This window comes from Andrographis paniculata, unplaced genomic scaffold (genome assembly GCF_009805555.1).
Source record: "Andrographis paniculata isolate CXL003 unplaced genomic scaffold, ASM980555v1 Contig83END, whole genome shotgun sequence".
NCBI lineage: Eukaryota > Viridiplantae > Streptophyta > Magnoliopsida > Lamiales > Acanthaceae > Andrographis > Andrographis paniculata.
In genome coordinates, this window is record NW_026137621.1 from 2,628,321 (window position 1) to 2,642,905 (window position 14,585).

The 14,585-nt window shown below is 30.8% G+C and overlaps 2 protein-coding genes across 2 annotated transcripts; both read left to right on the top strand.

Annotated features, from left to right (window-relative positions):
• Positions 1-495: 495 nt before the first annotated feature.
• On the top strand, positions 496-8,136 carry LOC127241811 (uncharacterized). The gene is made up of 9 exons (XM_051261033.1): positions 496-1,031; positions 1,119-1,178; positions 1,411-1,578; positions 2,128-2,194; positions 5,919-6,142; positions 6,275-6,308; positions 6,636-6,760; positions 6,900-7,058; positions 7,699-8,136. Exons 1-8 carry the CDS (start codon positions 834-836, stop codon positions 7,050-7,052), a joined length of 1,029 nt encoding a protein of 342 aa, XP_051116990.1. The 5' UTR covers positions 496-833; the 3' UTR covers positions 7,053-7,058; positions 7,699-8,136.
• Positions 8,137-10,046: 1,910 nt separating this feature from the next.
• LOC127241810 (indole-3-glycerol phosphate synthase, chloroplastic-like) lies at positions 10,047-13,981 on the top strand. The gene is made up of 10 exons (XM_051261032.1): positions 10,047-10,326; positions 11,012-11,272; positions 11,347-11,523; positions 11,886-11,960; positions 12,052-12,096; positions 12,184-12,348; positions 12,504-12,582; positions 13,182-13,264; positions 13,351-13,419; positions 13,599-13,981. Exons 1-10 carry the CDS (start codon positions 10,180-10,182, stop codon positions 13,680-13,682), a joined length of 1,185 nt encoding a protein of 394 aa, XP_051116989.1. The 5' UTR covers positions 10,047-10,179; the 3' UTR covers positions 13,683-13,981.
• Positions 13,982-14,585: the final 604 nt, after the last annotated feature.

The following is a 14,585-nucleotide window of genomic DNA, read 5'->3' on the forward strand; positions in this document are numbered from 1 at the left end:
CGATTTTTTGGAGAAAAAAAAAATTGACTTAGAAACATTTAGAAAAAAAAAAATCATTTTTGTCATAATATAAAATTTTTATCAATTTTAGTTTTAATATAATCAAAATTTATCATTTTTTTGTCTAAATATAATCAAATTTTTTTTTTGTCACACCGTCAACAAATCGACAGAAAATGCTTACGTAAAAATAAATCAAACCTTATATTTATAATTAAAGAAATTGCACAATCTTGCAAGTCCGGTCAGCATTTTCCGTCGGTTTGTTGACGGTGAGACCAAAAAAAGATAAGATTTGATTATATTGGGACCGAAAATGATGAATTTTGGTTATATTGAGATAAAAAATATGAGTTTTAGTTATATTGACCAAAATTGATAAAAATTTTATATTAAAACTAAAATTGATGAATTTTGATTATATTGGGACAAAAATCATTTTTTCCAAAAAATTTATTTAAAAAACCCTGAAATTAGACGAATTCAGTCATAGATAGCGATTCAATTTCCCTCGCCCTCGTCTAGTGCAGCCCTCGGGCAAAGCTTCTCGTCGCCGCCCCGACCTATCGTCCTTGAGCTCTCCCCATCTCGCCCAGCATCCCACCGCCGCCGTCGGCACATCGCGTCCTAAAATAAATTAAATTTTTTTGAATTAATTTCTTCCTTTTCCTTCGTCGTCTTCGCCCCTGCCGAAGGTACTGCCTCCTACAATAACCGAAGGAAATCAAAGAACGCAGCAAAAGATCCGGTGGAAGTGAACGACCGAGTTTCGTCCAGTTTTTGTTTCGCACAAGTGAAATTGAAGTCGCTGTTTCAGACTTAAAAATATTGTAATGGAGAGGAAGGGTACAGTTACTCCCATATCCTCCGTGTTCCCGGCCGATGAAGCACAGAAAGCTTCAAAACGAGTGCAGGACACAATTGAAGAGCGCCAGCAACAACTCGAGCAAGTCAAGGGTTTTATTCGTGATAATGTTAGCCTCATAAACCTCGTCCAGAAATTACCCGAGGAAACCCACCACAATATTATGGTCACAATCCGTTTCAATTTGCCTTTTACTGCCTATCTATCTATATATATATGGTGTCTTTGTTTGAATATCGTTGTGATTTGATAGGTTCCTTTCGGGAAAGCTGCATTTTTTCCTGGCCGGTTGATTCACACCAATGAGTTCATGGTAATTCTTTTATCTATGACATTTAGCCTTTTGTTTTTATGACTGTTATTGTTGTTAGGAAAGAATTTGGGGGTGTTTTCTTGTGGTTTGAGTGTGATATTATGTGAGTTTTAATTGGAAATTCTGTGTTGTATTTGATGATTTGATAATTTTTATGATGATATTAATTAAAAGTGAGATTTATTTTATTGTAGAATGAATGTGTATATTAGTAATTCAAGTGTATCTTCAGGTTCTTCTGGGAGAAGGTTATTATGCTGAAAGAACATCAAAACAAACAATTGATATTTTGAAAAGAAGAGGGAAGACTTTGGAGAATCAGGTGGAATCCCTTAAAGCCGTCATGCAAGATTTGAAGGCCGAGGCTTCATTCTTTCACAATACAGCTCATGAGTCCATTGTAAGCCTTTTTTGTTTTTGGCTGGGTGATCTAGCACTCTGGTAATTGTAGATTTCTTTAAATTTGCGTATGATTAGTGATATATCCTATTTTCTCAGCTGACAGTAATAGAGAACAAATCTTGACACGAGCAAATTTGTGATAATTCGATTAGTCATCGTAGCAAGTTAAGTTATATTGTCGTTATCTGTAAAGTTAATATCCTTTCACTTGATATTATATTTAAATAAATATGCTTGAGAGGTTTAACGAAATTCTCTGGCAAGGGATATATATTAGAGCCAGTCTAACTGCTTTGATAACTCATTGCTAACATGTTTTGTCAGTTAAATGCATCATATTGCAAGTTACCTTTACAATGTTAAACGATACATGAATTTTAATTTTTTTTAAAAAGATTTTCTTGTATGAGCATTTATCTGTTGATATGGTGTTGCTAACTTGATATGCAGAGTCATTTTAATGTGTAGTCGTATTGGATTTATTGTTTATGAAATATGGTTATGTATCTAGTTCACCTATAATAAATGATTATATTTCTTATGATAGGAGGGTCTCGTAGAAATAAGGGAAGATTACGTTGAAGAAGATAACTCTAGATTATCACCTTCATCAGGTTGGTTTTCTTTCTTTCTTTCTTTCTCTCTTTGTTTTTTTTTTTTTTTTTTTTGAAAGTTACTGTCATTTATGTATCTAAAACACTATATGGCTTGGTGCTTTTAATTCTAAAATTGATCCTAAGGAAATACCTCCTTAAAGTATATGAATCAATTTGAGTTTATCAACACAAGTGTGGCCATTTTCTGGTATCAAGTTTACAGCTAGCAAGAGAAACAATGGAGTCAAAAATGACTTGAGTTGTGTGAACGTTGTAGAATTCTCAGGACAGTAAAGTTCACCAACTTATTAGCCAATCTAATATTTGCCTGAATTGTGTGAACTTGAATCACAAGAGTATTTTGACTAAAAAAATGCATATACAATGAACTCTGTGTGCATTTACTCACATATAAAATGAGGAGAACAAGAAGATCATTATACAAAACAATTTGTGAAATAAGATCAGGAAATAGAATAACATTTCAATGTGAGTAAGAGGAATTGAGTAAAAAGTGAGAGCAAGTTATGTAATGGGACATCTCAATATCAACAATCCAATAACACGAAGCTTCTCTAATATGATCAGACATATATTTATTGACATAGACAACAATACCTTTCAACTTTCATGTTCGAGAAAGCTACTGGTATGGTTAAAAGATTTTGCTTGAAGGTGAAGGGTCTTGGTCATTGAGAATTTTTTTTTTTTTTTAATTTCTGAACTTGGAGTTATTCATTTGAGATTTTATTGGATTTTAAAAAGTTTATGAATTTATGTGGATTTAGAAAATTCACATAGTCCAAGCTGAGTTTGGTGGATTTTATTAATGGATTTAGATGGATTTTTATAGATTTGATTGGATTAATTTATGAATTTATTTGGTTTCCATAGGATTGTAGAATAATTTTTTATTGATTTATATAATTCTATTCACTTATAGTAAACACCATTGTAGATAAATATATATATTTAAATTATTGCATAAAAATACTAAAAATATATTAATTTTAAAAAAATATATTATTATTCATTATTATTATTATTATTATTATTATTTTATTTTATTTTATTCTTGTATCTTCATTTTCATCACGGTTATACATTGGCTTTATTTTCCACATAGCATTAGCGACTAGATTTTGTTCGTTCTAATTTATTTTCAGAGTGAAATTCTATAATATTTTAAATCTTGGTATATTTAATTTCAAAAGACACCTAGATTTTAAAAGTGCAACAAAAGACACCTAAATTTTAAAAGTCTAACAAAATCTTGATTAAATACCCCATCTAAAAGTCTGAATTTTTGTTGATTTTAGTAGAAAATTATGAAAAAAATGTATGGAATGAAATTTCTCCCGATAAGTAGAGATTTTAATGGATTCTTAAAAATAATAATATTATTATTATTGATGTATAAGTGATAAATATTATGCTAATATTTATTATATTATTATAAATACTAATAAAAACATAATTTAAAATTAAAATATACTGGTAAATTATTATCAAGATTTTCAAAAATGTGTTTTTATATTATAAAAATACTATTATTTTATCATAAAATATATATATTGTTGTCGTCCTCCCATTTTCAATTAACGAATACACTATATTATCATTCCGGTATTAATTTCATTTTGTTTTTCAGAAAATAGTAAATTTTGAAGAAGATTCCCCACACCTCTGACATGAAAGATAAAAATTTAGAATTTTATTTTGAAAGTAAACTACAACAAAAAACTAAAGCTAATATATAGAAAACGAGTATTGCTAATGCTATGCGGAAAATAAAGCCAATATATAACTGTCATAGAAAAAAAGATATGAGAATAAAGATGAAAATTATTATAATCTATTTGTTTAAAACTAATATATTTATGTTATTTTTATTTATCTACAAGTGTGTTTAATATAAATTAATAGAATTATGTAAATCAATGTAAAGTTACTCTACAATCCTACGAAATTTATATAAATTTATAAATTAATTCAATCAAATCTATGAAAATCCATTAATAAAATCTACCAAAATCTGCTTGGACTCGGTGGAATTTCTAAATCCACATAAATTTATAGTCTTTTCAAAATTCAATAAAATCTCAAATGAATACACCTCCCTAAAGTCTATGGATTGTTGAATACAATAGAATTTTGAAAGTCTTTTAAAAGTCTGGATTTAATACCTCTAATTTTAAAAGACATTTAAAAGTCTGAATTGAATATACCCGGATTTTAAAAGTACTACAGAATCCTATGAAATCTCGATTGAATACACCCCCTTGATCTTTGGGAAATATTGATGAAGAAAATTTCATTTCCTCCACAACTCTATGCTTCTTTGGTTGTTACACCTAATCAGCGGAGATATTATATGTTGTTAATCGACAATTTGGTTGAATTAGAATTAAAAGCATTATGTAATTTCCACAATGTGAACACATCAGATTTGATCTTCCCTTCATCACAGCCATTGTAAATGCTTCAGATGTTATTGGATTAAGAACATGCAATTTCCTTGTAAGTTTCCTGCCCTAAGCCCATATTATAGATTTGATCTAAGGTAGGGAATGGCTCATAAGTAGTATGTGTTCTTATACCTTCATGGGCTTCATTGATCCTATTCAAGAATCTAAAAGCATTGTCCTTTTCTTCTCTTCCTCCACAGTTCATACTGTTTTAAATCGGTCTTTTACAAGAATCACTACTACAATGTCACAAGGGTCTGAAACTCCTAAGTTCTTCCCAAACAATGTTCAAAACTGTGACATTTGAATATACAAAATTAGTACATGTAAAAACCTTTTAACTAATTTCTACCATATATGAAATGCTTATACTACGTAGAATACAATGGAAGCACTTAAAGGTGAAATTGAATGAAGTCATCAAGCAATAATAAGGCTATTACATTTATTGCAAGTTGCAATTCTTGTTTGTTTTCTCTTGTTTCTTGATGGATCCATTGAGAAAACCTTGCTTATTATAGATAGAAAGAGCTTGTAAAACGGACTTCTCCTAGATGCATGATTAGAACACAGCTCAGGTGAAATCAGTGGTTGAGCTGTGATTTTTAGAATGATGAATGAAGCATGGTGAAAAAGGATCATCACTTGGAGGAGTTTAATACAAAGTTGAGTCGAAGCTGCCTTTGGGGTGATTGAGTTGAGTAGAAAGGAAGACAAAATTCGGTTTTCCTCTCTCATACCATGCTAGTGACTAGTGAGTGAGAAATTCCAAAATATTAACAATGAGAAATTAGAGTTGCTTATTCAAGAACACTGACGGAAATTAATATTATATGATAAATGATAACTTTGACATTAATTTGTACTAAAGTAAATATGCCCTGAAGATACAAGTATTTTGCTTGCTACGTATGAGAACTGGTAACGAGTAAACTACTATTAAAACTATTCCCACTAGCATAGCTAGTACCTCCCTCTAACCAACTCCATTTGTCTTCTAAAACTTCTAGATAACTGATGCTAACAGCCTTTCACAAGTCCGTTCATAGGTAACTGAACAAATGCAAATTCACAAGTCCTTTAAGAGATTTATGCTTTTCCACTTGTTTATCAAAACAGTTTAGTACTTTTTCTTTTTTTTTTTTTTTTTTTTTTTTCAGGTTGGATTATAAATGTACTTTTATTTTTTGTAGTATCATTTTTTGGATGGTGTAATTTTCATTGTTTCGCCCAAATGAGATGAATCATATTTTTGTTGTTTGTAAAAATTACAGGTCATAAAACATATGATTCAGTTCTTCCTTTCAAGATGGATGAGACAAAAGCTACAGTTGAAGATGAAGAATATAATCGGATATTTTCACGGATGGCTGAACTTGAAAAGGAAGAAGAAGAAGCTGAAAAGGCTGAGAAATCTGATGAGGACGAGCAGATAACTATTAAGCCACAAAATAGCATCCATAAAGTTTCTACAAACCAAATTGGTCGATCTTCACCGGTATTGTTGCTTTGGGGTTTTTTTGAATTCTTTACCAGAAGCTTTTGTAATCAACACTTAGTTGTATTTATCAATTGTTTTTTGTGTCAAATTCACCATTGTAATTATTGCTTTCTCTTCTTCATAAATCAGGTTAAAGCTTCTGAGGTGCCGATGGTATCTAAAGGTAAGTTCTTAAATAAAGCATTTCCTGGCTGCATGTATAGCTACAACCCCGCATATGCATTAGTTTAGCCATAAGTGTAATAAATTAAGCTTGCATTAAGTTTCCTGCATTTGTTCTATCTACAACTCTTGGTTTGTATATGTCTCTTGCATATAATTCATTTTATTTTTTGATTTTTTCGATCCACATTTGGTAAACCTCCCCTCCACTTGTTAGTAGGACTTTAGGAAAAATAAATCTGCACGTTCACAGCTGTGAGTTTTTGGACACTTGATGCCTCACTAGGGAAGTTTGAACTCAAAACACCTTTCCATTCTATCCATTTAGATGTCTCTTCATCACATGGGATTCATCAAATACCCGGCGCAAGTATGCAAACCAAGGCTTCGGAGCTACCTGCAGAAAAGGAGAAGAAAGCTCAAGTTCAAACCCCTCTTGCAACAAGCAACACTGTATGCCTTTCATTTGATACTTATGCATACCACACATTTGTTGAACTGTTTTGAAGATTCCCAAATATTTAGAAAATTATTTGAAGATTAGATAGTTTTTATAACCGTCATGTCCAATACAAGTATTCTTCCTTTACAGGCTTTTACCGGAGTAATTGTGGAACGAATGGATAATAATATTAACATGGAAATTCCAAAGAAGCAAACTAATGCCAATGTCCGCACCTCCTCAAGACCTCCATCAAGATTTAAGGCGCAAAGGGAGAGGGAGAGGGAGAGGGAGAAGCAGTAAAAGAAGGTACAGTCTTCGCTTGCATGATCCTATCTTATGTTTGAACATTCATTCTGCTTAACGGCTGCAACATTAGTTTCTTTGCCGTGGGTAAAATAGCTCTTACATATACTCAGTGTCTTGAAATATTACTTCTTGCTGTGTCTATCATGTTTGATAATTGAGGTTGCTAGAACAAAAAAGAGGATTGAAATTCTTTATCATGTATACAATTTTAGCTCTTCCAAAATCTCAAAACTTTAGGATAAAAGCAAAATTGAGTATATACAAAACAAAATTTGTATTTTCACCTGAATACAAAGCTTATTATTATCTTCTACTGGTTTTTCCTTGATGATCATCAATATTCACGAATGTTATCTTTGTGGGTCGATATAACTTATCTTTAGCAGTTAGATATTTATCGGTTGATTATGTGTGCATTATCTGTAGCCATCATTGTTATCTAATTCTTCATTCTACTATGTCGTATCATGATACATCCTTTCTCATCTATACTATATTTTGTCAATGTTTACAGGCTTATTAGGGTAGAGTGTGGATAGTAGTAATTAGTACATTTGCAAAATTTTTGTTATATTTGTACATTACATTATTGTACGACGAATGTGGACTTAGTTGTTTGTTTGAATTTGATTTGATGCAGTGATCCCAGATTTGTTTGATCAAGTCAAGTGTATAGTCGGCTTCATTGTCACTGTGTTTGATCCCTTTGCAACTAGAAGCAATCACCTGCAACGGCTAGAAAGTATGCAAGGCCGGGTCTGGGCTCGGACGACCAGCTCAATATGAACAAGGGGTTTATTATATATTTATCTTATATATGTAAGATTATTTGACAGAAAATATTATGAAATGATTTGGTGGTGTTGGATAAATTGTGCCTGATAATTCTCTTTTTCAGGAAAAAAAAAGCATGCAAGTAGAAAAAGTAAAATGTAAAATGAAAAAATGAATAAAAATGTTGTATATGAATTTGGATTAAGATGGAAGATATGTATATTTGTGTAATATATTGTAAATTAGAAGGGTATTTGTAATGTTAGGCGTATAATTACTAAAAAAAAAAAAAAGTAGATTTTTTCTTATGGGACGAGATGGACCAAAATGAAAAAAAGAAAAAATAATAGATTGTTAAGGGCCGAAAGAGTAAATTGTTGTATTGTTTCAATCAAACTATTAACACAAAGGATGCAATTTTTTGAAATAATAACCCGAGTAAAATTATTTTTGGTCCCATTCAATATCAAAATTATCAATTTTAGTCTCATTCAAAAAAATTATCAATTTTAGTCCCTGAACACGGCCGTGTTGGTTTGAACACGGTCGTGTTGGATGACTCAGAAGGTGACTGGACGTTCCAGGCCGCCAACACGGCCGTGTTGATTACCATGCACTTTTGAACACGACCGTGTTCTTGCCCATGTTCTAGGCTATGTTCACGATCATGTTTTCAATATAATCATACTGTAGGTCATATTTATTATTTTTTTCACTTTTGGGTTAAAATTATTTGATATATATATTTATAATTTTAAAAAAATATTTTTTACTATTATTTTATAATATAAAAAATAATCAATTTTTAATATTTTTAAAATATATAAAAATAATAATATTTTAAAATAATATTCCTTCCGTCCCACAAGAATTTAAGACAAGAATTTAGGATAACTATAATTATAATTAGTAAATAATTAAGAATGTATTAGTAAAAATAATTATCATATAATATAAATAATTATAAATTAAAATTAAAATTAAAATAACTCATTAGTTTAATTAAAATTAAAATTAAATTAAAAAATAGTGTGTAATTATTTTCAAAAAAAAAAAAAAGTGACATGGGATGTGGGACGGATATAAACGGTGGACATGGTAAATGGGACGGAGGGAGTATTATTAAAAAATATATATTAATATATTATTATTTTTATATATTTAAAAATATTAAAAATTGATTATTTTTTATATTATAAAATAATTGTAAAAAATATTTTTGTTAAATTATAAATATATATATATCAAATAAAAGTGAAAATAATAATAAATATGACCTAAAATATGATTATATTGAAAACATGGTCGTCAACGTAGCCTGAAACATGGCTGTATTGAGAACATGCGCAGAAACATAATTGTGTATGAACACGGTCGTGTTCAGAAGTGCAGGATAATCAATACGGCCGTGTTGGCTGCCAAGGACGCCCAGTCACCTTCTGAGTCGTGTTCAGTCCCAATCAACCATTTTGAGACTAAAATTGATACATTTTCATTTGAGCAGAATTAAAATTGATAATTTTTTTTGAATTGGAAATGATTTTTACTCTAACTAGAAGTAATAACTTCAAAAAATAATAATAATAATAATAATAATAATAATAATAATAATAGATTATTTCCTAATTTAACCACGCGTGAATTTGAAAAGAATTCAAAACTTCTCATACAGAATTGTAATACAGACCTAATATATATTTCAAGAACCAAGATTTGAATCAATATTTTGGCTTGTGAATATGTATTTATTTATTTATTTTCTATTTTTTCATTATTTTCCAATTTATTAATTTCAACTTTGTTCAATCATTTGATTTCGATTCTAATTTTATTCCAACTAATTTTTATTAAATTTAAAATAAGAAATATAATTATTCAAAATTAATTATATAATTATTCTTTCTATATCACTAATACTACCATTTATTTATTTTTATTAATATATTTTTTTTATAAACTACTATAATAAATAATAAATAATTTTAACTCTAAATATGATTAAATTAAAAATGAAATTACAACTCTCAACCCTAAAAAACAATTACAGCGACGCACCTAATAATATTGAGACATTATCTAACCGTGAAGTATGGTTTCGGTTTGATGACCGGTCCGGGTTTAGACTGGCGGTTCGAACCGGTTGGGCAAGTCTGCATTTATAGCAAATTAATTGTCATGGTAAATTTATTTTCACTTTCCAAATAAAATGGAATGGATTTGTAATATTTGTAAGAAAAGGGCAAGCCCTGTCCATCGCCTTCGTTCCCAAATCAGCTCTAATAAACAGCCGGTGACTGAACCCTAATTCAATCACAGTTTTGCTGAGAATTGACAGAATTTGTGAAATATGATGCCGTTGAGAACTTCTTCCTCTCCAATTTCAACAAACAGGTTTTCCTTTCAGCAATCCCTCAATCCCATACCTGCAAAATCTGCATTTTTAAGGACTATGACGCAGAAGGAACTTTCAATCTTTTCCATCAAAGCTCAGCAGGTAATTTTTATTTTATTTTTCCAATTTATTTAATATTCGTGTTTAATTTCTATGTTGTGATGGTTTTGACATGTTTTCCTTTGGTATTTGTTGGGCTTCGCTGCTATTGATCAATTCTCTTATCGTTGTAAGATAGTCTACAATGGGAGAGAGCATTTCTAATAAATTTCAAACTTGAGAACAACTAATTACACAGACACTTTTAAAATTTTGTAGTAGCTTTTGGAAAATCTGGGAATAGTATAAATTGAGTATCTGAAGAGATGTTTTGCATATTTGATTTGATGTTTTTCCACAACTTCGGAAAATATCCATGTAATTGTTAAATTTTTAGGAGGCATGCATTTTTATTTGTGTTGAAAGTCGAATATATCTAGAAAAATCATGCCTCAAGTTGGATTGAATCCTGGGGAAAAAAGTAAAGAATTTGAACTTTCTAACGACTATACTTTAAAAAGATTTAGATATGATTTGGAAGAGTTTTATAGGTATTTAATCATCAAATAAGGGCCGGGATGTGATGATGTTTGGTATAAACGTATGTTTGTGATGTAATAATATATATGAAAGCTAAGTATTTGATGTTTTAAAAAAATGTACGGTTAATGAATAGTGTAAAAAGTTATTTGAAAACATATGTAAAGAATGACAAAGTGATGCTTATACGTCGTCCATGTATTGTTAGCCGGAGTTGAAGGATGGAAGGGCTGCGGTTTCTGCCCCCGAAGTGTCTGATGGTGATGCTCTTAAAGTAAAAGAATGGGAAGTTGGGATGTTCCAGAATGAAATTGCGGCGAGTCAAGGTATAAGAATTCGGAGGAGACCGCCGACGGGACCTCCTCTACATTATGTAGGTCCATTTGAATTTCGGATACAGAGTGAGGGCAATACACCTTGCAATATTCTCGAAGAAATTGTATGGCACAAGGACATGGAAGTTTCTCAGGTACTCTTTTAGTTATCGAGCATATGTTTTGGCTTTTCTGGTGTTCATGAGTCGTAACATGTTTGGTGTGGTAGATGAAAGAGAAAAAGCCGCTTGCAATGCTGAAAAAAATGCTCGATAACGCTCCTCCTGCTAGAGATTTTATCGGAGCTTTGAAGGCAGCGAATTCAAAGACGGGGTTACCTGGTTTAATTGCTGAAGTGAAAAAGGCTTCTCCGAGTAGGGGAGTTCTGAGAGAGGATTTCGACCCAGTGAGTCTTCTATTTCTATTTTCAATATGAAACTCTTTAGGACACATAATTAGAGCTTTATCTTTATTGAAAAACTATTCGAGAATATGGATTTGGATTGTTGGGAATTTGATAATTAGATGCAATAGAAGCTATGGTTTGAAGTTCTTTGATAAAATAGATGATGCATAAGTTTAGCTTTGAGTCTATATTGGAAATAATTTATTGTCAACGGTACATAAAAGTAGGTCAATTGTCGTACAGGACATGGTGTTTCTTACAAAGAATATGAACAACATTTAAAATTGTTGTTTTGTAGACAGTAAATGCGGTCGAATCTGCCAAAAAATAAGGGATTCACTGTTCTATGTTTGTCGTGATAGGTTGAAATTGCTAAAGCTTATGAAAGAGGCGGGGCAGCATGCCTTAGCGTTTTGACTGATGAAAAATTTTTCAAGGTAAGACGAACTTCACTCCTTGTTATCTCTGCAATATGTCTCGGTATTTTTCAGCGTATTTACCTCGAAGAATCTGTTTTTGAAAATTTAGGGTGGATTTCAAAATTTAGAGGCCATAAGAAATTCTGGGGTGAAGGTATATACTTTAATTTACAATGGTTTTAGATTTCTATAATACTTTTTAGATTTGTCGGTGTTTGTAACTCCAATTGTTTGTATTCAGTGCCCTCTCTTGTGTAAAGAATTTGTTATAGATGCTTGGCAAATCTATTATGCTCGAGTCAATGGCGCAGATGCAATTCTGTTAATTGCTGCAGTTTTGCCGGACCTCGACATCAAGTACATGATTAAGATATGCAAACTGCTCGGTTTGGCGGCACTTGTCGAGGTTTCATTGTTATTTCTTTGCTCGCTGAATTACAATATATCCCGTGCCATAATGTATTGTTAGATATTTGTGTTCTTGTATGTTATATGGTATTGTGCATAAAATATGACTTCCGGGACTTATATCATCTACGGTTTTGTGACTCCGCATTTTAGGTACATGATGAGAGAGAGATGGATCGTGTCCTAGCAATAGATGGAGTCGAACTAGTCGGCATCAATAATCGTGACCTTGGTAATTTCTCTCTGGAACACCTTGGCATTTGTTTTTATTTTTCTTAGGTGAAATAGTGGTTGGACGTAAAGTTTTGTGTGAAAATATGATATAATTTTTAAAGAAAAATTGCAAAATTTGTTTTTTATATGAGACAAATCATAATTTTCAGATTTATTTATTTATTTATTTATTTTTTTTTTTCGGATAGGATCACTTGATCTGTACGTGAATTTTTCCAACTCCGGAAGACAAAATGAGGGCCTACTGTATTGTCCTAAAATGCGAAATCCAAAAAAATGTGTCTAAAAACTGATAATTTACCTGGCATATTGAGCAAATTTTTAATTTTCCCTATATTACTTGCGGCAATTTTGTCTTCTTTTTTCCTCGGTTAGTTCTAGTTTCGATACTGAATTTCTAGCTAGTTTCCGCCCATTGCTTTGCTCGCATTTTCTTTACTAGAGCGAATGTATATATGTATATATATATGACTATATGTATATATATATGACTATATGTATGTATGTATTGAACCGTAATATGTAATGGTGTCTTATATTCTCGAGAGTCGTCATAATGTATTACATGTTACTAAAAACACCTTACCTTCTCTACAGAAACCTTTAAAGTTGATCTTAGCAACACCAAAAGGCTTCTCGAAGGAGAACGCGGGCAAAGAGCACGCGAGAAAGGCATTACGGTTAGTGTTCATATAATTAAGTCTCGACCTCTACCCACGCCTTTTTTCTTTTCATTTTTTTTTAATATCTCAAGGTTTGTTTTCAGGTGGTCGGGGAGTCTGCCCTTTTCACTCCTGCCGATATTGCGTATGTTCAAGAAGCTGGTGTTAAAGCGGTGAGTAATAAATAATCGATGACACAAAAAAATATCGTAAAACACTCTTGGCTCCGTTCTCTTTTAATTTTTATTTTTCTTATTACGTAATTTCCGTGGCTTTTTCCATAAAAATACATTATTTTCTTTTACAAAGTATCCCTTTGCATCGATAATTGATTACTGGATTCTGAAAACAGGTACTGGTCGGCGAGTCGATTGTTAAGCAGAAAGATCCAGCTGAGGGGATAAGGCAGCTGTTTGGTAGAGATATTTCGACATAAAAATCTACTTGGTGTAGCTTCAGGTTCTGCGGAATTTCGATGCGAGGTTCTTCTTACATTTGACCTATGCAGAATCAAAGATACACAGGTTTTTGTTTTCATACATTATATATATATATATATTTTGATCGGATTCATACATTATATTTTCCATACGTGGTTTTTGTTTGGTGCTATGATGTTTGAGTCCCATGTAGCTTCTTCGACATTTTCTGTCTTGATGTAAAATTAAGGGACAATAATATTGTTACTATTATGGAATAGTCGGTATATAAGAATGTATTTAAGTGAAAGGTCAAGATTGGAAGTTGTCACGGAAATTAAAGAATAAATTAAAGACTAAAATAATCTTGTTTTTTTAATGATTTTAAAAAATAGATTAGAGTAATAATTAAGGATAATTTGAATGATATTTTTTTTTTTTTTTTGTACGTCACACAAAAATCCCCCATTTTCAATTTTCATAAGCTTATCAATATTAAAAATAATTAACAAATATTTCATTTCGTCTCATAACAAGGTATCCATTTAGTTCTTGCTGGTTGATCTTTTAATATTAATTATTATATCAAATCTATTACAAATAAAGAGAAAATGACAAAACTACGGTGTCTTATGATATTAATATAATGACATTTGTATAAAAAATTATACAAATATAAGGAAATAGATACTTTGATACTTTGCTGTGGGACAGACTCAGTATAAATCAATTTAATTGAATTTTGACTACTCAAAATCCCTTTATTTATGTCTCTCTTCTCACTTAACAAATATTTTTATGTGCCTTTAAAATTTCTCATTTAATATAAAACTAATTTATGGTAATGATAAATAAATAAATAATTTTTTTATTTATTTATATTATATAAAATTTTATTATCATATTAAATAAATAAATAT